This window comes from Amborella trichopoda, chromosome 4 (genome assembly GCF_054954075.1).
Source record: "Amborella trichopoda isolate Santa Cruz 75 chromosome 4, AtrichopodaSantaCruz75HAP2 v2.0, whole genome shotgun sequence".
Taxonomy (NCBI): domain Eukaryota; kingdom Viridiplantae; phylum Streptophyta; class Magnoliopsida; order Amborellales; family Amborellaceae; genus Amborella; species Amborella trichopoda.
In genome coordinates, this window is record NC_142339.1 from 24,602,080 (window position 1) to 24,626,839 (window position 24,760).

Here is a 24,760-nt window from a genome sequence, read left to right on the forward strand (position 1 = left end):
CATAGTGTCATTACTCATATTATATATTATTACAATATTGTATTAATAATATATATGCCCTTTTGTTTTATTTTATATAATACTTATTTTGTTTAATGAATAAAGAATAGTAATATAATAAATAATTTAAAAAATTATTAAAAAAGTTATAGCATAATTTATAATAATGTTATATTATAATACTCATAATAATAATAATAATATACTACATAATTAATTTTACTATAATATTAATTACATTATATTATATGGTTATTGTTATTAATACAATATTTCTAATATTATTATGTTATAATATATATTATATATAATATATTGATATAAATTATTATGGTTACATATTATTTTAATAATATAATATATTATAATGTTAATATATTTCAATATTATTTTATATTATGCTTTATTTTTTATATTATTATTATGTAGTAATATCATAGTTTTATAATTATATATTATCAGTGGTTTTAATTACTTTTATAGTGGTTTATATCATTATCATAGATAAGGTTTTTTCGTGGTGAAGTTTGTTTAGGGTTTGTATAAAAATAAAATATCGGTTTGACTATTTTGTAGATCAAAATGATTGTTTTTTTTTCTTTTTATTTTATCAATAACAATTCATAATTCTACTAAAAATGTCATGAGTAATTATGTTGTCACTTTGTTTTTTAATAGCTTCTCAACTATTGAAAATCAAGGAGCCCCAGCATTTCCTCTCCACACCTCTCGCTCCATAATTTCTCGATTACAGAAGCAAAAAACAATCATTATTTGCTCTCTACAGGTATGAGGCAGTAGTAGTAGTAATAAATTAATAAATTACAATTTTTATTTTTATTTTGTCATTGTTTGCCATAATATTCAATAAAATTGTTGATAAAACCATTGAACAATTACTTATTTATGATCGTCTATGTATGCACCCATAAAAACTACCACTAAATCAATGGAATTTTCCGCATGCATGTATACTATACTTTTCTTTTTCATCACGCATGCTATACCTTCGTGAAATCAAATAACGTATGTTCATTTTTATGTAGTGCATGCATATTATGTTCTTTTTTTTAATCATCATGTGTGCTATATTTCTATGAAATCAAATAAGATACGTTCACTATTATGTAGTGCAATATTTATCTAGGACAATATGTTTTTTCTGTATTTGAAGAAATGTTAAAAGTTTTCATCTTAGTGTAGACAATTATTATTCTAAGAGTTATATCTGTATTCATGTAAATACCTGTCAAAATATACTAAGCCTCGAGAGATATTGTATTTGTCGCATACATTACCCAAATAATTTTCAGCATGTGTTTAACATTTTGTAGTGATATTACGTAATAACATGAGATAGATCATAATCTGGAAACCACTGATATATTACTTGTTGTATGATTTAATTAGTGTTCAATGTATATTCAAAATTTGTAGTAATACTATGCAATAATAGGAAATGGGTCTTAGCCCTAGAAACCACTCAATTTGTACGTGACCAACCACAATCCATCGCCGTGCACCACTTCCAGCTGCCTCACTGTCCCATTTCAGGCACCCTGCTCTTTGCCTGTTATCGTCCCACACCTCCACCAATCTCATTCCTCTCTCCTCATCTGCAACTACTCCAACTATCTACACTGCTCGCCAACAACCAGCAGTCATGGCCACCATCTCTATCCTCTGCAACATCTGCCTCCGCCAATCCCACCTTTGCTGCCATCCACCTACAAACCAGGCACCACCACCAACCTGCAATATCCGCCACCTCTGCTGCCATCTCTTATGCAGTCATATCCACCATCCACTCTGCTGCTTTCCCTCTCTAAAGTCCCTGCTACCACTACAATCGCAGCCACAACCACCCCCTACGCAGCAATCTCCGCCTTCCTCTTCCACCACTACCGTCTCAGCCTGCAACCATCACCACTCTGCCACTGCCTCTTCCATGCTGTCGTAACCCATTTTCTCTCTTTAAAATCCCCAATCTGTCACTCTGCTGCCCCTCTCTCAATCTCTGCCATTGTTCTCAGTCTCTCCAAAACCAGTCGCGGCCCAGTCTCCATTCCCGCCATCTCCGTCTCTTTCACTCCCATCTCAACCTTCAATTCACCCGCCTGAACCAGGCGACAGCATATCTGCCATTGTTGTCCTCTTTCTCCACCTCCTTCCTCTCAGCCTGCTGTTTCAGGCAGCAGCGGAATCACTATCTCCGCCACTTGCAGCCAAAGCTTTCCCCTCCCCTTCTCCTCCACTTGCAGCCAAAGCTCTTCCATCTTCTTCTCCGCCATCTGCAACCAAATTGCAAGCCCCTCTATCCCCTCTCATCCACTCGCGAGCTTCTCGCTACAACCTCTCGCTCTCTGAAGACCAAAAGAAGACTTCCTTCATCACATAATGGGGGACATACTGTTATAGAGTCATGCATTTCGGTCTCAAAAATGCTGGGGTAACCTATCAGAAGGCCACGACTGCTATGTTCCATGACTTGATGTAAGACAACATGAAACACTATGCGAACGACATCTTAAGTCAAATCCAAAACTAGGGATGCCCACCTCACCAATTTTATATTTGACCAACTCCGAGAGCACCAGCTAAAACTGAATCTTCCAAAGTGTGCCTTTAGTGTTGAGTCTGGAAAGCTGCTTGGCTTTATTGTGAAGCAAAGAGGCAAAGAAGTAGACCCAATGAAAATCCGATCTATCTCATAAATGCCAACTCCAAAAAATATACAAGAAATTCATGTGTTGCAAGGTAAGATTCAAGCTATCTGGAGATTCATCTCCTAGATAGCTGAGAAATGTGCACTATTCAATCGCCTGCTAAAGAATGACACCCCATTTATCTAGGAAGATGCATGTCAACAAGCTTTTGATCATATAAGGGAGTACATCTCTAACCCACCAATCTAGAGTCCATTTGATCCCAAAAAACCCATGGTCATTTACCTTCTTGTTACTGACAAGACAATAGGGGCGATGCTAGGGCATTACGACAATCAAGAAAAAGAGAAGACCATCTATTATATATGTAAAAACAGTACTCTGATATGGAAAAACAGTGTCTAACCTTGGTGTGGACAACTCAAAAGCTAAAGCATTACGTGATCTCTCATACCATCAAGCTCATATCCAAGATGAATCCACTCAAGTACTTGCTAGAGAGACATGTTCTCTATGGGAAGCTAGCCGTGGAGGATGCTCCTAAATGAATTTGACATTGAATATGTCACTCAAAAATCAATCAAGGGGCAAGCAATTGTTGATTACTTAGTCGAGCATGCCTGACCTGATTGCATGCCCATCAAAACATATCTCCCTGATGAGGACCTCTTTATCATTGAGGATCCTACTTGGGAGCTATACTTTGATAGGGCTAGGAATGAATATGGCACTGCTGTCGAAGTCATCCTATGCTCTCCAGAGAAAATAATAATTTCAACCGCTAAAAAGCTTAATTTTCTCTACACCAACAACATTGCAAAATATGAAATCTTAATTGCTGGTCTCAAAAACGCCCATGAACTCCGAATTGAACAATTACGGGTCATAGGCGATTATCTTCTTGTAACAAATCAAACCAATGGAGAATAGAAGGTTAGAGACAAAAAGCTCCAACTCTACTAGGACTAAGTTAAAAAGCTATCAAAATGCTTTACAGGAGTAACCTTTCAGCATGTGACTAGAGAAAACAATTGGTTCGTCGAATCATTCTACATCAGACACAAAAGTGATCTTTCTCTTCCCAAGACAGAGCCAGAACATGAAGATCAAGAACTAGGAAGGGAAGAAGAAGTATTCACCTTTAGGTCCAACCAGATAGTCAAAGCCAAGCCCTGATATCATGATGTATCAATCCTCGTAAAAGATGGAACTTGTCCTGAAAGTGCCTCAAAGAGAGATAGGGATGCCCTAAGAAGATTCTCAATCAACTTCTTGATCAAATACGACATCCTCTACAAGAAGTCCTTCGAAGGAATCTGCTTACCAGATATCGATATTGTGCTCAAAGAACTACACGATGAAGGAGGGCATGCAAGGGCAGCACTCCTAGCTCAAAAGTTTAGAAGATACGGATAATATTGGACTACCATGGCCAAAGATTGCTGGAAATATGTAAAGCGATGTCCTAAATGCCAAGTTTATGAAGACTTCATACACGCTCCTTCCATGCTGCTCAACTCAACACCTCCAGTCTGGGCATTCTCCATGTGGGCCCTAGACATAATTGGAATGACAGTGCCAAGAGATTTTAATGGACGCAGGTTTATTCTCACTGCTACTGAATATTTCACAAAATTGGTTGAAGCTAGCTCATTCACAAAAATAGAAGGGCAACATGTGGTAAGATTCATTACCAACAACATCGTCTATAGCTTCGGAATCCCCAAAATGATCATCATTGAGATTGGGACCAACTTCAAAAATGAAAAAGTAGCAAGGATGTGCAAAAGATTTGGGATATAAAAAAAATTCACTTCACCGTATTAACCCCAAGGAAATGTTCAAGCAAAAGCGACTAACAAGACTTTTTTGAAGATTATCGATCGAACTATAAAAGGTGGAAGGATTGGCACGAAAAGCTACAAGTTGCATTGTGGTCCAATTGAACCACTGAGAAAACAGCCTTAAGGATGACTTACTACTCATTGATCTATGACATGAAGGCAGTACATCCAATTGAGGTTGAGATACCTTCTCTTTAGATATTTGCTCACAAGGAATCTAATTACAAGCAACAGGCAGAAGCCCTATTAGCCACCCTTGAAACACTGAATGTGAGACGACTCCAACCAATTGAGAAAATGATATTCTACCATCATAGAATTGACCGAGCATACCAAAAGAAGGTGATATCAAGAGAACTCAGAATTGGGGATCTAGTCCTAAAGAAAATCTTTCATTCGATAGTGAATCCTCACCCATTAGGAAAATTCAAACCTAAATGGGAATGACCACATGTCGTGATCCAAACTCATCCAGGTAATGCCTACAAACTCAGAAACCTTGAAGGACAGGAACTGAACGATCCAATTAATGCTACGTACCTCAAGAAATACTACTCTTGAGAAAAGAAAAAAAAATAAATATGAGTTGATCCCATGTCAAAAAAAAAAGGGAATACATACATATATATATATATATATATATATATATATATATATATATATATATATAAGGGATCCGGGGATCCGGCCCCAAGTGTGCTTAGGGCCCTAAAATAAAATTCTCAAAAAAAAGAAAAAAAAATGAAGAAAAGAGATCTTGATCCCAGGAATGCTTAGTGGTAGAAACCAAGAAAATTTTATATTTCTAAAGGTTTTTTGTGCATCATAAACAAAAAAAAAAAAAGTATGTATGAAAGATATAAAGAAGAGACTCAATCCCCATCTCTCGAATGGACTGAAAGTCACTCGAGGCCTCCTACTCGCTCGCTCTAGAGCATACTCTACGCTCATTGCTGCCTCTCGAAGCCATAGGAGAAGTAGGAACCGGTGGCCTCTGAACTTTCCTCTGGCCTCGAGTTACCCGTGCCGGGTCATCACCAGCCTGCTCCAATGCCAAAGTCATCAATGCAAGCTAGCGAGTCATCACGATCTACTCCAATTGAAACTTCTCTAGCTGCCGCTTATATGCATCCTGGTAAAGAAGAAAAGAGACAAAATCCAAATTCACTGGAAAGAATGTGACGATTAGAAAGTAAAGAAATCAAGCAAAACAGAAGAGTACATACCCGCTCGCCTCTCACCCGCATGAGACTCACATGCAATGGGTCCATCTCTTGCCTTGCAGCATGGGAAGGTCCCACGCCTGAAGAATAGGTCTGGCTCTGGGTAATCCACAGTAGCTCTAGCTCAAGCTGAGCCCAATCTTTCTCATAGTTCAGTAAGAAACGCTCCTCTCTCTCTCCACCTCTACTCTATGAAGTGTAGTTGCCATGGCCTCAAGCTGAGCCCGCACCTATGCACACTGCCTCATAGCTTGGTCCTTAGAGCGTGTCATCTCCTGCAATCGACCTCTCAGATGCACTGCCTCATGGCTGATTGGCTCGCCTGCGCCACCCATTCCCAGCGTCTCCATGATTTCCAGAGCATGCGTAGACATGTACATGATCTCCTTCATAGAAGCCCGGTATCTCTCTCCATACATCACAAGAGGCACCAGGGAGTCCTCCTCACTCAGCTCATATATGAGAGCATGCATGTCCTCCCATTCTGCTTCTGACAAATACACCACCTCAGAATAAACTTTGATCACAAGAGGCACCCATCTGGGAGTGAAAAGGTAAGGACCAATAACAGGTCGAAATTGTCACAATACGCGATAGGGGTTGTAAGCCTCTACCACATCCATACAAATCAAATAAGCGTGCGTAAGGAAAACATGTGTTGAGTCCTCGTAGACATTAGCCCTATCCTCTATATGCACAATCCAAGTATTTGAAAGAACAGAAACATGTGGTAAAGGGATCAGGAGAATTTCTCAAAGAAAAAAAGAAAAGGAAAATCAAAAGAAATTTAACTAACCTCACTTGGAAAGAGTGTCTAAGAGTAGGAAGAAGAAGGACCGGAGTAAATGGAGTTGGTCTGTCATAAATCCAAAAACCATATGTGGACGTGTGGGAACCGCTCAATGAACTCGCCCAGATAAGGACGAGGGACAACCATAGGCTCCAGAGAGAGATCTAAGGAAAAAAGAAAAAGAAGAAGAGAAGAAAAAAATAGAGAAAAAAGAAATAAAAAAGAAAAGAAAATAAAAGACTCAGAAAAACAAGAGCAGAGGCAAATTTGTCCATGGACCCAGAAATGAGAAAAAAATCATGAAAAAGAAGAAGTCAAAGATCTGACATTCAAAAGAGAGTGAAATATGTCTGGAGCAATCAGAGCAAGTCCTCCACTGCGACCGATACATCAAAGGTTCTCATACATCTTTTTAATCACCTTTGAAGTCATAAAACTCCAAAGTGACATGAGTTGAAATGGCTCACCAAATCCAGTTGAAAACGTCTATCTTGTGAGACATAAAACAATCGAGAACCCAATCACAACTCAGTCAACAGACATCCAACCTGTACGACGTGAAACAGTCATGAAATCTAAAAAACAAAAACAAAATGTTAAACTCGTGCAACATAAAAGAGCCATGACATTCAAAAAGTCAAACCCGTGGGACGTAAAAGAGTAGAGGCAGTCAAAATGTCAAACTCGTACGACGTAAAAGAGTCGAGACAGTCAAAGCATCAAACTTGTGCGATGGAAAAGAGCCAAGTTAGGAAGATGTCTAAACCGTATGACGATAAAAAGACCGGGTACCCAATCTCAAGCAATGTCAAATCCATCCGACATAAAAGAGTTGGAGCAGGTACAAAAACGTCCATCACTGCATGATCTAAGACCACTCAGAGGGCTCCATGGTAGCAAGAGCCCAAACTTCTTACCAAACTTGTTTTTAAAAATTTTGTATCCATCTTCAAAAATTTTCTTGTGTTTAAAGTTTCATATCCATCTTCAAAAATTTTCCGGTGTTTCATGAGTTTTTCAAAAACCTTAATTTATTTGGTTAAAAAAGTAGCTCAGAACTCTATTCTATTTCAAAATTCTATCTATCTTCGAAATTTCTAAAATGTTTTTTAAAAAACAGAGTTTCATGAAGGATTGGATATGATGTGTCTACTACCACCAAATCCTGGATTGTCATGCTTACAAACCCTTAGGAAAATAGAGACCAACCAATAGGTTCCCAAACCAAAAGGCCTGAACTTGTGGACCCCAAGAATTAAAATCGAAGGCGAACCAAAATTCAATTAATCAGGAATTAATCATTCAATCATTTTTTCTAACCAAACTCTCATTCAATTAGAGAACCAGACCCCAAAAAAAAAGTCTAAAGATGACTACGTTAGCAGCACCCCGGTAGCATTGGGGTGACTACGACAAGGAGTGTCACCGGCTCAAAGATAGCACGGTTCTTGTTGACTGTCACTTTGGATCCCACTTGTCGAAGACCTCTCAACTGCATTGATTCTAAAATAGTAGTGTCAGTTTGATGTCTTACATATCAAAAGCATCTATCGGCATATCGCCTATCCACAGGGTATTGGTCACTCAAAAGAATGATCCCTAGGAAAAATTTTCCTCCCCATTGTGTCTTAGGTGTCTACGTCTTTGCCATTCACTTGGTGCCCCAGGTGAATGTCAAAGAGGGGTGACTGTAGATACCCCTTTTGAAATTCTAGCAAAGGGAACTCCAAAAACATCGATTATGAGCCCAAAGGGCCACAAAAGCCCTAGTAGACCATAGGCAACCTAGACTCAATATATTTGTCCCAAAACTACCCAAATCTATCCCAAAATCAAAGTAAACCTCAAGGGCTTTCCAATGGTTCAAGAATCACCCAATCGGACCTACGGTTAAAAATATACAAAAATGACATTTTAGACCCTACTTAATGGGCTTAGGGTAACCCGCCCAACATGCTGCATATCGCACGGGTTGCCAAAGCCCGTGACAGGCCCAATCTGGCCTAATGATGAAATAAAACGCGTTTTTAAATTAGATAAAGCCAAAAATTCAAGATAAATTTGAAACAAAAAAAAAAATCTGACAAAAAATTCAAACAAATCAAGAAAAACTGCCAATTGAATTCTATAAATGCCCTTCTCCATAACCCAAAAAAGGAGAGGAGAAGTGATAAAAAAAATCCCTTAGAAATTCCTGAAATTAGGAAAGCAGCCCAAAAATAGTCCAAAAATACCCAAAAATAAGAAAGATCTCTAGAAAATTCCTAAAAAATTAGCAAAACTCCCAATAAATCCAAAAATTCGGATTTAATCTTAAGAGTCCCCAAAACCTTAAAAAACTAAGGAAAATCTATCTTAAACATTCAAAAAAGCCAAGATAAACACTACTTAAATAATTTCTTTTTTTCCCCCTACCTTTGGAGCCCTAAATCTAGGTAAAAGTACATTAGATCTACTGATTTTAGCAAGCATAGGCATCCAAAAGGAGACAGTGACGCAAATCAGAAAAACAACCTAATCGAAACCCAAAACTCCAATTTTTGAGTTCCCAGCGGTAAATACCCTTCCTTATTTAATTTTAGCTAATTTTAATCTTTAATTTAGTTTTGTTTTCTGTATTTTGTCGTTATTTCTTAGTTTATAATGTTTTAAAATATGTTTTAATGCAAAACACACAGAACTTGGAGCTGGTGCTGCCCGTAGACCCAATAAAAGATCAAATCTGAATAGATGTGTCATTCTTAGGCTCATAATTCGACGACCTTACTTTCTCTGTTTTCCACAAATTTAACGAAGTTTTACTAAGATTTGAGCAGATCTCATCCCAAAGATCGGTAAGGATCGGAATGTAAACAATTGTTTCTTTACTACCCAACATTCTGCCAATAAAGCAAAGTTGGTCTCACAATTGTCTTCTAAAAATTCCCCTTCAGCTTCATAGGTACATGGCAAGTACATAAAACTCCAATTGCACATCTCCACTTTGCTCACCCAACTCTAATTCTATACACATCTTCCTCAATCTCTATATTTTTATGAATGATCAATCCAAAATTTCAAAAGTGCTCTCTTTTTTGTATGTCTTGGCCATCAATCTTAACTATTTCCTCATCTTTACTCCTATTATTACTAAAATTGCATTCCATATACTCTGCCTTAGCCCGGTTGCTTTTAAAATCATTAGATTCTAGAGTATGCCCCCGAAGTTCTGACTTAATGTTGATGTCGCTTCGGGTCTCATCAATCAAAACTATGTCAAACAACATACACCACAATACCTCATCTTGAATGTGTTTAGTTAAGTCATCCATAACTAAAACAGTGGTATGGAAATAATAATGAACCATAAGATCCCCAAAACCCTAATATCATAATCAACATCCTAAATGTCCCAACATCGCTTCTAGTAATTCTTCCTCTTAACATATTTCCATTAAAAAAAAAAAAAATACCAGGCCCTTAGCAAGAATAGAAAATGCAAAAAAGAACAGATGCCTACCGAAATCCATGATGAATCAAGAACTCTCTGCTGATATGGAGATCACAAGCCTCAAACCGCAATGATCGATAATGGAGGGGTTTCTCTGTAGAGGACATAGTCAATACGGTGTACTAATTAAATCTCAAAAAAAAAAATCCATAGCACGTAGGAGTCACAATTCCTTTCTGTTTTTCTTTAAGCAAAAAGAGATCCATCCTAGAAATTATCAAATCATCGGAGTCCACATTCACAGCGTAGTGTGCAGTTTACAGTTGAGATCAATTCCAGACATCCAGATTATCCAACTCAGATTCTTAATATCCAAATTATTCAAATCAGATTCCCATATCAACAGCACAGAACCAAAGCAATGGTCGTTTCCCAAATCTAAAAATCACAACATGTTGACATGGGAGGTCCCATAGGCAATCTACAAAGAGCTAACACAACAAAAGGAAAGACAATGTATACAATGCAAACTAAAGGAGTGAGAACACTTGGAGGAAGTAATCTCTAAGGCCCCTGGTGCACCCCGCATTTTCTTCCCACACTCCCGCAGCATTCAGCACATCCAAAGATAACACAGGTTTCCACCGCCACACCTCGACACCCGGGGGTTGAGCAAGAAAAGACACCCATAACTGGATCACGCATTCTTCTGTTTTTTGGCCTTTTGCCAGCGTTTAGGTAACAGCCTGCATTGTAGCTTCTTGGATCATTGTAGCTTCGAAACCTTTGAAGAAAATCAGGCTGTCCCTTTGGGGTCCAATTTGAAGTCGAACCTTCATAATGATTATTGCTGATTGGTGCATAAAGCGCAAACTTCCCATGCACCCTGTAATTATCATAGCTTGGAAAACCAGATAAGCATCTGGTTCTCAGAGGATGATTATTTACATAAGTGGTAGGTGATTGTGCTGTTGGTCTTGATTTTCGCAAAGTTTGAGCAGCACTCATCTTCCTTTTGTGGGCTGATTCTACAGTATATGTTTTTCCTCCTCTGTTATTTACAATTGCTGGTACAGGAGCCTTTCCCCGAGGATTATTATTTACATAAGTGGTAGGTGCTTGTGCTGTTGGTCTTGATTTTCCCAAAGTTTGAGCAGCACTCATCTTCCTTTTGTGGGCTGATTCTACGGTATCTGTTTTCCCTACAATTACTGATACAGGAGCCTCTCCCGGATTGATAGGCCGCCGAGTGGCTTCATTCTCTCTCAAAGGAGGTGGCTTCCGTAGCTGGGGTTTTCTAGGTTGTCGGAAACCTGAAAAGCAAGGCCATAAGCAAGAGAGATGGGTAAATGATCTGCAATTCTCTAGAGGGGCATTGGAAAATTGACATTCACTCGTAGGACCATTGCTGAAGAAAGGGAGCATTCTTCAATTAATCATGCATTTATCAGACCATGCACATGAATGTATACATAAAGGTATGCATGTGTTGGTAGTAAGATGCATGGTATATAAAAATGCAGTATCTCCAATTATGGTTGCACCATTCAATGACAGTTAGTGAATTACAGAGCCAGCAGGGAATGACAGCAACAGCATACACTCCAAGATGCATTTCATCTAGCATGGCTGAAGGTCAAGGACAACAAGAAAAACAATTTAAATTTCTGGGAAATTGAACCAATGCCCCTCCCCCTTGGTTAAAAACTTTCCACCCATATCTGAACCAACTTTATAACCGGAATTCCTTCTCCCCAATTTGTTTTTTTTCACTCACAAACATCACCCTTGAGCAGTGCTTGTGCACCCTTCAACGGTCAAGACAAAATCTAGGTCTATCCAAGGGCCACAAATTTTTTATTTTCTAATTTTGTTTTACAAATTCTTTTTACATGAAAATTGGGGCATTAATACATCGTAGAGGGCGCATGCAATAAAAAAAAAATTCAAATAAAAAAATAAACAAAAAAACCCTCAATGTTTCAGGGGTAGTTTGGTCTTTTTTATTCCATAAATATGCACGTATGCACAAATTTTCATGTGAAATGAATTTACAATAAAATAAAAAATAAAAAAAATAATTTGTGGTCATATTGGCCCAGACTCAATCTGGACCGTTGGAAGTGTGCTTATGCCACCTTTCAAGGGTCCAGATGATATGGACTTTGTACTTTCCAAAATGCAGAACTCTTCAATTTTTCTTTTGGGTTCTTCTCCACTTCCCTAAGGATCATTTATTTACGGTTTATGGTTAATTTGGCGATTTAGAGGAATTTCAGGCAAATAAGGGTGGTTCTAGAAAAATCTAGCAGAATACTTATCCTCAATCTCAGTTTTCTGACTTTCAACAAGATCTTCTGGCCAAAACTGGGGTTTTCCAGCAAACCACAAAACTGGTCTTTAAGATTGTGGATCAACGAGTTTACCTCTATGAAACCACAAAACATGTTTTCATTTTCAAAACATGGAGCTACTAAAATCTAGAATATTTTTTAAGTTAACTTGACATGTCTCAACCCCAGCCCCTGAGCGGGAATGACATCTACAACCTATATCCTTTACCCGTCCTCCCGTTAAGCCCTCTCGCTCTGGGCTTTCCCTCCCATCTATCCTTCTCCTTCTTCTCTTACAATCCATCCCCTTCTTCTTCCTCTGTAACCCAGTCGACTCCAGCTGGGGTTCATCCCTTCGTTTCTTCCCTCTTTCTCTCGTTCGTCGTTCAATCCATCCCGGAGGAAGTCACGGCGAACAGGAGGAAGCTTTAGGCGTCGCTGGTTGGGAAGTTCCATCCTGCTAGGGATGACATACGCGAAATCGAAAAATGGGCTAAAAGTACCTTCAAGAAGGACAACGTGACCTGCAGATGTCTGCTGAGAGGAGAAATCCTTTTCACTTTCCTTCTCCAAAGGCAGCCCAGTTCGCCTTACAAGCAGGAGCCAACCTATCTTTCAAAGGGGCGGCATGCTCTCTCCGATTGTGGTCGTCGAAGGAGGGGTCATTCAAGAAACAAAGAGTCTGGCGAACGTCCCCCTCCATGCTTGGTCTCCTGAGACTTTCAGGAAAATCGCTGCTGCCTGTGGCTCTATGATTTCCATTCATTGGATCTCACTTGAGACTCTTCCTCTGGGTTCAATTCGAAAGCGGTTGGAAATCCTTGACACTAGCCAGATCCCTCAAACCATCTGGTTAGAGGTCGAGGGCTTGTTCTATCCTGTCAATACATCGTGGGAGCAGGCCTCTCCCCACCCTCTGCTCATTTCTTGTCCGTCCTGGCCCGTGATCCTTCACCGGAAAACCCATCCCAACATGGGACTGAGGTAATTAGGAAAAATCGACATCGCAAGAGGCGTCGCCGATGTCCGCCCGACCCGGCCCATCCCATGGTCATCCAGGCACTAGTTTGAGGTGGTACCCTTGGGCCACTCCTCTTTCTCCTTCTAAGCCTTGTTCTACTAGCCGACCTGCTGACCCGATTTTAGCTGATCAACCCCTTCCCTACATCGGCCCGGTAAGGAGGTCTACGTTGACGTATCACCCTCCCCTTCTTTCTCGGGCTGCATTGTCGGTTCCGGCCCATCATCATCGTCCTTCCCTCAACCTGCGCCCAGCTCTTCCTTTCCCGCCACGGGTCCTGCCAGTTCTCCCCTCGGGCAAGGAGCGCATCCCACCCTTCAACACGTGTCTTCGTCCCCCAGTACAGCGTCCCCTCGAGCCTACGCCTCCCTTAAATGCAACGTATCTGTCGCCCTCTCCTGCCGTCCACCTGTCGAGCGATCCCACCCTCGGTATCAAGTCAAGGCCACCTATCTCCCCGTCGCCGTCGCTGCCTCTGCCGTCCTCCCAGTTGTCCCTACCTAATCCCCATCAGTCGCAATCAGCCTCGACTGTTCCTGCCCGGCCGCCTTCCCCCTCTAATGGACAAGTCTTCCAGCCACCTGAGGCGGGGTCTTCCCTCTCGACCTTCCGCTGCTTTCACCCCCCTTTGCAGTCGGCGCCTCCTCTTCCTCTGCAGATCCTCTCTCTGTGCACTTTTTTCCTTTTTCCCTGGGTTCTGCCTCCTCTCACAGCCCAACCACCCCCCCCCCTTGCCTCGGACTGTCCTTCCTCTCCTCTTGGCTTTGTCGTTGTCCACTCCATGGACCAACCACCTCCCAACCTTCATCCTTAGCCCACCTTCTTACCCCCACCTGGTTCAGATCGACAGCGTGCACAACTTTCAAGTGGCCGGGCCCCCTTTTTCTCCTGTCCTGCGGTATTCCCACTCCTCCATCCAGACCTATCATTATTTCGCCTATTTACCCTCTGGATTTTACGAGACATCTGCCTTCAATCTCCCCGCTCCCGGGACTTCTTTGGTCCCTTATGTCTCTCCCCTCAATCGACTACCCCCTCTTTCTTTTACCCTACTTTGAGGCCTTCAGCACCCTCGCACGTGGCCCCTCCCTCTCTCACCCTAGACCTCCATCCTACGTTCTCCCCTCCCCCCTCTATATTTGGATGACGAAACGCCCCCCAATTCTTGATATCCCAATCTCCCCCCCTCAGGACCTCGAGGCAGCAGAGGTGGTCGACGGGGATGGGACTGACAGTGAAGCTATTGCAACCCTCATCTCTCCCCCTTTGCCTTTTGAGGGCCCCTTTAAGCCCGCAACTCCCATCTCTCCCCATCTGGATCTAGTGGCAACAGAAGCGGTCGACGGGGATGGGACAAATAGTGGAGCTCTAGCACCTCTCATCTCTCCCCCTCCGGCTCTTCAGGTGACAGAGGGCGTCGACGAGGATGAGACGAACCGTGTAGACACTGCAACTCCCATTTCTCCCCCTCTGCTTTCCGAAGAAACAGAGGAGGTCGACGGGGATGGAACAAATAGGGTTGACGCCAGAATGCTCGAGATGTACAGAGTCATGGGTTTTGCCTATGATGGACCCGAAGGACCAACCCATAGATTCCTTACAGCGAACGCTCAAAGCAGGATGCAAGTGAATTTTAGAGGACAGAGAGAACTCTGTAATCTCTTTTCTTCTATTCCTTTTGAGGGTCAGCCCGCTGTTAGTCTTTTACTAAACTCCAACCCTACTACCGTGAGGAGGTTCCCTAGATTGGCCCCCTCTCCTCCATCCAATGTCAATAGATGAAGTTGTTAGTTTGGAATGTAAGAGGCCTTGGAAGTCGTTCCAAGAAGGATGCGGTCAAGGATCTCACTTCTAAACACTCACCTTCCATTCTTGCTCTTGCTGAAACCAAACAACCACATCTTGATCTTCAACTTATTCGCCAGGTTTGGGGTAGGAGACCAAGCCAGTGGGTTTCCTTAGCGGCAAATGGGGAGTCAGGAGGCATTTGGGTAGTTTGGAACCCTTCTGACCACACCCTCAGCTCCTCTTATATCGGGGAATTCTCTGTCACCGTCCTCTTAACTAGCACGTCCGATGGAATACCATGAAAATTCTCTACTATATATGGTCCTAATTCCTCTTCTTTCAGAGATACGTTCTGAAAAGAATTGGACCTGGTAGCTTCTCTGCCGCATCCTATCTGGTGCTTAGGCGGTAACTTCAACGACACCAGATGGGCCCATGAGAGAAACTCCTCCTCTTCTAGATCCCAGGGTATGAGGGATTTCTCTGATTTTATTAGTCGGAATGAGCTCTTGGACATTCCCCTCCAAGGCAGTAAGTTTACGTGGTCCAACCACGTTTCTAATCATAACCTCTCTAAACTCGATAGGTTTATTTTTTTCTCCACATTGGGAAGAACGTTTTCCGAGATCCTTAGCCCAGGCTCAACCCAAACCTACCTCGGATCACTGTCCGATCCTTCTTGACACCATGGCTGTTAAGAGGGGCCCAAGACCTTTCAGATTTGAACTCCTCCGGCTGCAAGAGGAGTCGCTTCATTCCCTCATTCCAACCTGGTGGTCTTCACTCCTCGCTCGTCTCTGGAAGAGCAAGATTCATCCTGCAGTCAAAACTTCAACTTCTCAAAGTCTCGCTCAAGTCTTGGAGCAAGTCTATCCCTAATAACTTCTCTCAAATCAAAACATCTCAGCTGGCTACAATTCAATCTTTTGACCGTCTAGAGGAGGAAAGACCACTGACTGATACAGAACTTGAACTCAAGAAAAAGACCAAACTGGAATATCTCTCTTCCCTCCACAAAGAAGAGATATATTGGTTCCAAAGATCAAGAATCAAATGGCTAAAAGCAGGGGATCTCAACACTGCTTTCTTCCACCGGATAGACAACTGTCATAGGAAAGATAACTCTATCTCAATGATCAAGAATCACAACTGCACCTATACCCAACCAGATGAGATAGAATCTGCAATTGTAGACTTTTTTAAGTCTCTTTACACGGCTCCCCATGGGCCTAGACCCAGAATGTCCTCTCTTGATTTTTTGAGCCTCTCTGACGAGAGGGCATAGTGGTTAGAAAGACCTTTCACAAAAGAAGAGACCCTGCTAGGAAATGATGCTCTAGCTAAGGATAAAGCCCTCGACCCAGACGGGTTTCCAATAGCACCAGTTAAGGCGTTTTGGGACATTTTTAGTCCTGACTTTAAATTCTTCTTTGATGAGTTCTTCCTTCGGGGTATACTGCACAAAGCAATTAACGCTACATTCATTGCTTTAGTTCCCAAAGTGGAAGGAGCAGAGGAAATTAAGGATTTCCGCGCCATCAGCCTGTTGAATTCATCCTACAAAATACTTGCCAAAGTCCTTGCAACTAGACTCCAACAGGTCCTCCCGTCCATCATCTCCTCATTCCAAACTGCTTTTATAAAAGACATACAGATTCTGGATGCCTTAGTGGCTTACAAGTGCATTCACTCAAGACACCTCGACAAGATTCCCGGTCTGATCTTCAAAATCGACTGGGAAAAAGCTTACGACCACGTCGACTGGTCCATCTTGGAAGAGACGATGTTCAGATTGGGTTTCCGAAACCGTAGGAGGAAGTGGATGCGAGGTTGCTAGTCGCACCCACATTTTTCTATCCTTATCAACGGGTCCCCAAGAGGGTTCTTCTCTTCTACAAGAGGTCTCTGCCAAGGAGACCCCCTCTCACCCTTTCTGTTTACTATAGCTGCCGAAGTCTTCAGTCGCTCCTTATCCGGGGTGTTTCAGGCTGGACAATTCTCCGGCTTCAGAAGGAGTAGACATGGCCCAAAGTGACTCATCTGCAATACCTAGATGATACTCTGGTGTTCCTAGAAGCCTCCCCTAGGAAAGTGGATATCCTGTATCTGTTCCTCAATTGCTTCCAAAAAGCAACTGCCTTCAAAGTTAATTTCGAAAAATAAAAAATGATGGTGGTAGGCAGGTAAGACTACCCTTATTAAAGCTACGTTATCTAACTCTCATGTCTACCTTATGTCTCTCTTCTATATGCCTGCTCTCGTGGCTAATCGATTGGACCAGCTAATGCGAAGCTTCCTTTGGTCGGGGCAAGCTCAGAAGACTAAATTCCATCTTGTTGGTTGGGATAATATCTGCCTTTCGAAAAACCACAGTGGTCTAAGTATCAGGATTCTCAGAAAAAATAACCTTGCTCTTTTAGGCAAGCGGTGGTGGCGTCTTGCTACCCAGCTTGACTCCCTTTGGGCTCAAGTTCTCAGACACAAGTATAGGATACCTGAAGGAGCCTGGGTGCCAGATAATTCCCATAGGCATAACTTGGAAGTCCTTCTCCTCGACCCTCTCTCTCTTCAAAAACAATTAAGGTTTCATCCAAGAGAGGGATCCCGTGTGAGATTCTGGTCAGATCTATGGCTGGGCTTCCCACCACTGAGGGAGGCATTCCCAGCTCTCTATTCGTTGGCGGTCAACCAAGAAGCAACAATGGAGGACGAAGTGGGCCTTACAGGTGCAAGGAGAACCTGGAACCCCTCCTTTAGGAGGAACCTTACCGAAGAGGAGTTCACCCAATTCCAACTTCTTCTGTCAGGCCTTCACTCTCACTTTATTCCAACCTAGGGAGAGATCTTATAGTTTGGACGCCAACTCCCTCAGGTGAGTTTTCTGTGGCTTCTTTCTATAAAATATTTTCTCAACCCCCTACCTTTCCGGCCAACCCCACCTTTATTGCCTCGAAAGTGCAGGCTACTCTTGCGCAACTAAGGTCAAAACGTTCAACTGGCTAACCTGCTCTCATAAAGCCCTTACTATTGATCATCTTCAGAAACAAGGGATTCCTAGTCCCAACAGATGCGCCTTATGCGAAGATGATGAGAAGTCTAACCCTCACCTTTTCCTACACTATGACTTCTCTTTTGAACTTTGGGGAAAGATCTTGTAATTCTTTGACATCGAATGGGTCACACCACCTACGGTTAAGTCTCTCATCTTTTATGAGCTGCATACCCCTTGGCCAAAGGCTGGCAAAGCCCTTTGGAAGGCCACCTTAGCGGCTACCATGTGGATTATTTGGCTGGAAAGAAATAATCGTATTTTTCGAAGCTTGAAATTACAAACTTCAGCTCTCATGCACAAGACAATATCCTTGGTAACTTTCTAGGCCGCGAACCGCAAACTGAACTCGGGGATTCCAAGGACCCAGTTATTTCCCCAATGGCAAAATATTATCTTCCACCACCGAAGACAACCACAAAGATCCAGCTTTTGGCAGTCACCCCCAAAAGGAACCATCAAGTTAATTTTGATGGGTGCTCCTTTGGGAACCCCAGTCAGGTAGGGGCTGGGGGGTCCTTTAGAGACTACCAAGGCAACGTATCCTTTCTTTCTCAAAGCACCTTGGTTCCATGGAAGCTCAAATTGCAAAAGCCTTGGCCCTCCTTCTAGGCATGAAAAAGTTTAACCATTCTTGGGGTCTACACCTCATTGTAGAAGGAGACTCAAACAATGTTATCTCATGGGCTAGTAAGACGTCTCCCCCGCCTTGGTACCTCATCACTACATTTGAGGAAATTGAACATCTTTGCAGGGATATGGACGTCTCATGGCGGCATTCGTGGAGGACATCCAACGAATTCGTGGATCATCTAGCAAAAGAGGGTGCTAATAGGCAACTTCACGACCACGCTGGGGTCGTCTCCTTTTTTGCACAAGACCTCCGGCTCGGCTCAGCACGCCTCCATAGCCCCTCACATGCTTTATATAGCCCCCCTCTCCCATTTTTTGGATTTTTTGTAAGCTTCATGTAAACTTTACTTTGGGCGGTCTTCTAAACCTTTTTTGTACATGATACATTCCAGTCCCACCCCTAGGGGGTGAACTTGGCCCTCTCTCTCATGTACACTTCTTACTCAGAAATACAATGTTAACCTTCTTCAAAAAAAACCACAAAACTTGTTTTCCGTCAAAAAAATCTAACCACCCCATCATCTGGTTATGCCGGCAAATTCTAGTCGTAAGTTTTTCAGACCCATTTTCAGCAAAAGAAAATCAGTTTTGCATACTGCTTTCTGGTTTCTTTGTTCTTAAGATGCCCCACCAAGAAACTACCGATTCTCAGGCCAAAAAGGTATTTCCCATTGTTTAGGTTATTACTGAGTAATTTGGGGAAAACCAAGCTTCATCTCGAATTGAGAGTTCAACCTTCAATTGCAGAGAGTTATGTGTTTTAGAGAGTGGTGAGGTTTGTATAAGGTGTCAACCTTGTCCTATTGAAGTAAAGTGCGCCTCAAAACTATGCCAAAAATGCAATTTCGCTACCACAAAGCCTTGCAATGATATGAAATTCCAATGTTGGCCCCAATTATGAAATTTAAAATTCCATAAATGGTGACAATCAAGCAGATCTATAAACGCTTGAAAATCTTTGAACATGGACGGTCCAAATAATGTGTTAGAAGATGAACTTTTTTTAAGATTTTTTGGTGCACCTTACCCGTACAGTATAAGGTTGAGACCTGATATAAACTTTCCCTTTAGAGAGAGAGAGAGTGTGCGTGTGAGAGAGGCATTCACACAAGAAGAGTTGTCCTGGTATCAGCACTCTAGGATTAAATGGTCAAAGGAAGTGGATTGGAATATGTCCTTCAATTAGGTAGCAATGCAAAAAGAGATCTAACGCTATCCCTCAAGTTTCAGACGGGACTCGGACCTATTTAGATCCAGCAAGAGTTAGTAGTACTATTACCAGCATTTTTGAGAAGCTTTTCATTGCACAGAACTAATCCAACCATGGGTTAGACAACTTGAACTGCAAAACTGTCTGGAACACGAGCCGCATCTTAAGAAAGGCCTTTCGCAGAGTTGAAGATCTGAAAAGCAATTGCTGAGTTCGGCATGACACACTTCCTAGCACAAATGGGGTCCCCTGTATGGGTGTAAACAGGTTGAACTGTGGCCATGGTGATCCCGACCCAGACCCGACCCAAATAGGTCCTATTTAGTTAGTCTCGGGACAGAGGGGCCGAGTCAATTCAATACCGAGCCGACCAGCTAGGTTAGACTACAAGTCGAGCATAAAACGATATTTAATTACCAACCAGCTAGGTTGGACTAAGTCTAGACTAAAATATTATTTAATATTATATATAATATTAAATATAAGAAAACACTTAAAAATAGGGAAATTATTGCTAATATACCTATATTTTAAAAAAGTTAGAAAAAAAACCCCAACTTTTCAAAACCTCGCCCACACCATTTTTTCCCATTTTTGCGATTTTTCGGACAAAAATGCCCTTTACGGTAATCTTTGTACTGTAATGTCATGATAGAATTACAGTAATTATAGAACAGTAATACATTAAACAAATACTACGATACTTGGAGTATCGGAATACATTGTTGGAACAATGAACTACGGTACTTAGTGCACCGTAATAAAGAGAAAAACAATTACGGTACCTATAGTAACGTAATTTCTTAAAAACAAATAACGGTAGGCGTTGTACCGTATAACCTTAATAAGATAGTACGGTACCGGTAGTACCGTAATACTTCGTATCCCCTTTTCACCTTATAACCCCCAAACCCTAACGGTAGAGAAGAGGCTACCCCTTTTACGGTCTTCATTGTGCCGTATCAACGCCCCTTTTACGGTCTTTATTGTGCCGTATCAACATTGCTGGTGTTCAATCTCAATCTCTCTCCCTCATATACCTTTTTCAAGTAAGATTTAATTACATATATTTTATTTTAGAGATTTTCGATTAGTTTGGAGTTCTTTGAGCAATAAATAGAAAATCCGCCAAACATCTTTGTTCTTATTTTTTACCATAAAATAGATTGGTTGTTGGCTTATTTTTGATAAATTGGAATCATCTACAAAAATCCATGTCCTGACTCGCAAATCGATCAAGTTTGATGACCATCGAAATTGTTTGATCTTGGGGTTATTCGAGCGAAAAATATATTGTGCACATGAATGATGGTTTATGTTTGTCTATTTGTACAACAATTCAAGTATTGAACACCACTTATTATTTGAAGTTCACATGGTTTTGACAATCCATGTCTATTTGTACAACAATTCAAGTATTGAACACTACACTTAGTATTTGTGCTCCCACATGGTTTTGATTGCTTTATTTTGGATTCGAAATTAGTTCATTCTAATGTAAGCTGTTTCATTTGATAGTGCACTTTTCTGTAATAATATCAGCTTTATATTGAATCTGCTGCACCTTTGTGTGTGTGTGTGTGGGGGGGCGGGGGGGGGGCAGGGGGGTTTACAAACATTTAAACCTTGTATTTGTTAATATGATGTCAAATTGGAGCTTTCATGGCTGATTTCTTTGGATTTGTAAACCATGTTCCATGTAAATAGTTTTTTGGTCAGTACTGTTTCAAAAAAGAGTGTTATTTGGTTGATATGTTTTTGCATTTTGTTCCGTATCACGTCAAACTATTTCAATTTTGGATCTTGCATTTCTAGGGAAGTGTGATTTTCATGGAGGTAGTAGGCATCTGAAGCATGTTATTTAACCATAAATTTGTCTTTGAGTGCCTTTTATTTATGGAATGTGCTTAGTATCTTGGTGGAATTTTTTTTCTATTTGTGACATTTCTTATGTTAAATTTGGTATAGTAGTAGTAAGTATTTGCGCTTTTCAGGTTTTGTAATAAAGTCTATGACATTTGGTGAGAGCATTAGATTTGTTGTCATACTTGGGGAATGGGGTATGGCTTGAGGGGATTGGGGTATGGCTTGAGGGGATTGGGGTATGGCTTGAGGAGATTGGGGTATGGCTTGTGATATCAATGTACACTAAGTTAGGATTTTTTAAATAGAATTGGCATAAATGACACCAAGTTATGCATGGTTTTAAGTAGAATTATCTTTACATGTCATGCATTCAACTTTTATGACATGAGTTCTTTGATGGCATGAGTTATTGTTTGGATTAGAGTGTAAGTTTCAGATATACTGGTTTTAAATATAGGTACCAAATTCATCAGGGATTTAAATAATACTTGGTAGGACATTTGAATATCATAATATTCTGTCATTTACTATGAAAATGTTTATTAATGAATACTTTTTTGCTTTTTGATGTACAATGATTTTTTATGTATGATGGCTTTTTGAACAGTGATCATGGCAGAAGATGCACCCTTCCTTGAAGGTCCTGAGATTTCTTCATTGCTCACTAGACAAAGAGAACATATATCACAGAGGATATGGGAAGGAGATGTAAGTAGAAATATTTAAAATTATATTCTTTGTCTATCATGTCAGTTAATCAATATATTTTTTTAAGTATTTGAAATGACAAATTCTATTTCAGGATCGGAAAAATACCCTTAGGATTGATGAGAAGCCTAATGCAAATGTTGCATGGCCGTTAACAAACAACGACTGAATTGATTTGGTCAGGAGATCAGGATTGTATCCTCTGACTATAGTATCGATGAATCAGCATGACTGCGTCACATTATCTACAATCATCGAGAGGTCGCGCTCTGAGACGAACACGGGGCACTTCAATGTAGACATCGGAGAGATGATGCCTACACTTGAAGATACATGGAAAATTTTTCAGTTAAAGGTGACCGGTGTAGCTATAACCGTAAGGAGAGTGGAGAACTACGAGGAACATATAGTCTGCATGATAGGAGAGGTGCCACCTGGTCGTAGTAATTCCTTTATCCAACTGACATGGTTGAGGAACACGTTTAATCAGATACCAAAGAACTATAACCGCACTACTCTTCTACGATACACCCGTGCCTACCTCTTATATCTAGTCGGGCGCACAATATTTGCGGATTCCACAAATCGTACAGTTCCTACAATCTACTTACAACTTTTTGAGGATATCGACGTAGTTGGTCAGTATGCATGGGGTGTAGCTGCGTTAGCATTTTTGTTTCGAGCCTTGTCAAAAGTTGTTCATGTTGATCATCAACACTTAAGTGGATCAACCACTATTTTGCTGGTAATTGTAGTATATTAATGTTTTGATACTTTTTTATAAAGTTCGATAGATATTTCCTGTTCTAATTCTACTTTTTTTATACATGTATTTCAGTGTTGGGCGCACGAGCATTTCAAATTGTTGTGCCCCATTCCAAAAGAAATAAGGTCAGGGCAACCTAGATCCCTCAGGTGGGTCCCTCCTAGAGAATGGTATAACACTCAAAACTTCAATCTGGTGGTGCGACAAGAGCTTGATAATGCGCAAATAAATGATGTTAGTATAGTATAGTTATAATTTGTTTTGTTTATTCGTAATTTAATTAATTTTAGGTGATGTTAGTATAGATAAATTTGTGATGTTATATAATTGTGATGTTAATATAGATAAATTTGTAATGTTATATGGACCCCACAAGACGATTTGTTATAATTTGTGATGTTTATAATTAAATTTGTTTATTTATGTGTCATAGGTCATATGGACGCCATACGAAGTTTATCTTGATATAGGAGAGGAAAGTGCAGATGATAGAGATTATGGGCTTCGTGTCCGTGAGACTGTTTTGTGTCGTACATACCTTATATGTGGACACATCTGTGAGGGGTATATGTTGGATCGTGTGCTCTGGCAATTTGGACGTTACCAAAGGATACCAACAGATCCCTTGCAATGGGAGAGGAGGGAGAGAAGGGAGAAGAAGTATGAAAACTAGGGAGATGAGCTTAAAGATGAAATCGATATGTGGACGAACCGCTTAGATTATTTTTGTCAGGCAGATGAAGATATGTATAATGAGAAGCCGACACGAGAATACATCGAGTCGTACAAACAAAGGACTAGGCCCTTGATCCACAATCCATTTAGAAAAAGTCCCTCCAAATATGCACCTCGAGGTTATAACGATGAAGATAGAATGGTAATAATTTATTTTCATATAACTTAATGCAATTTAGAAGTCTCAATAATCTAATTTCATATTTGATATGACTTGATGCAGCCTAGAGACATTAACCACGCAACTAAACTTCTACGTGAAGGTTGTGATTCAAGAAATTGGGACCTAGTTGAGGAAGCATTATAAATACTTAAAATATATAACCCAGAAGTTGCAGGGGAAGAAGTATCTGAGGAATTGGAGCAAGATGATGAGATGGATGACAACGTACCAATATGGCATCCTTCTCGACCAGATGAGGGGCCAAGTAATACACAACCCATCCCCACACCGATTCAACCAGAGGAGCCCAGATGGCAATTGCGTCCTGTGTTGCAAGACGGGAGGAGTGCAACTCACAGCAGCAGAGCAGCTCTAATACAGAGTTGCATTTACCATTGTGGATCGAGAAGCTGCCAACACAACGAAAGCGTTAATGATGTGTACATAGCTTGACGTATGGTTTTATTTGTTGTAATGAGGCCAGTAGTGCTTAATCTGTGTAAAGAGGCCATTAGTGCCTATACTATTTTATATG

General features: G+C 40.9%; 1 protein-coding gene across 20 annotated transcripts in view; it reads right to left on the minus strand.

Moving 5' to 3' along the window:
* The window catches only part of LOC18425311 (zinc finger CCCH domain-containing protein 62), a 42,781-nt gene that overhangs the window by 3,028 nt on the left and 14,993 nt on the right, over positions 1-24,760 (minus strand). For 6 of the 20 annotated variants that reach the window (XR_016053414.1, XM_088863903.1, XM_006829875.4 and 3 more), the window contains one exon: positions 10,193-11,266. The exons of 1 other annotated variant lie outside the window; for it this stretch is intronic. Coding sequence is in view for 5 of the 19 variants with exons in the window: in XM_006829875.4 (XP_006829938.1) it covers positions 10,518-11,266 (749 nt within the window). In the remaining 14 variants the exon portion in view is untranslated. Of the gene's footprint in view, positions 1-5,292; positions 5,643-5,736; positions 6,224-10,192; positions 11,267-24,454; positions 24,636-24,760 lie in introns of those variants that run through there. 13 more of the 20 variants (XR_016053415.1, XR_016053410.1, XR_016053413.1 and 10 more) reach the window with 5 other exon arrangements.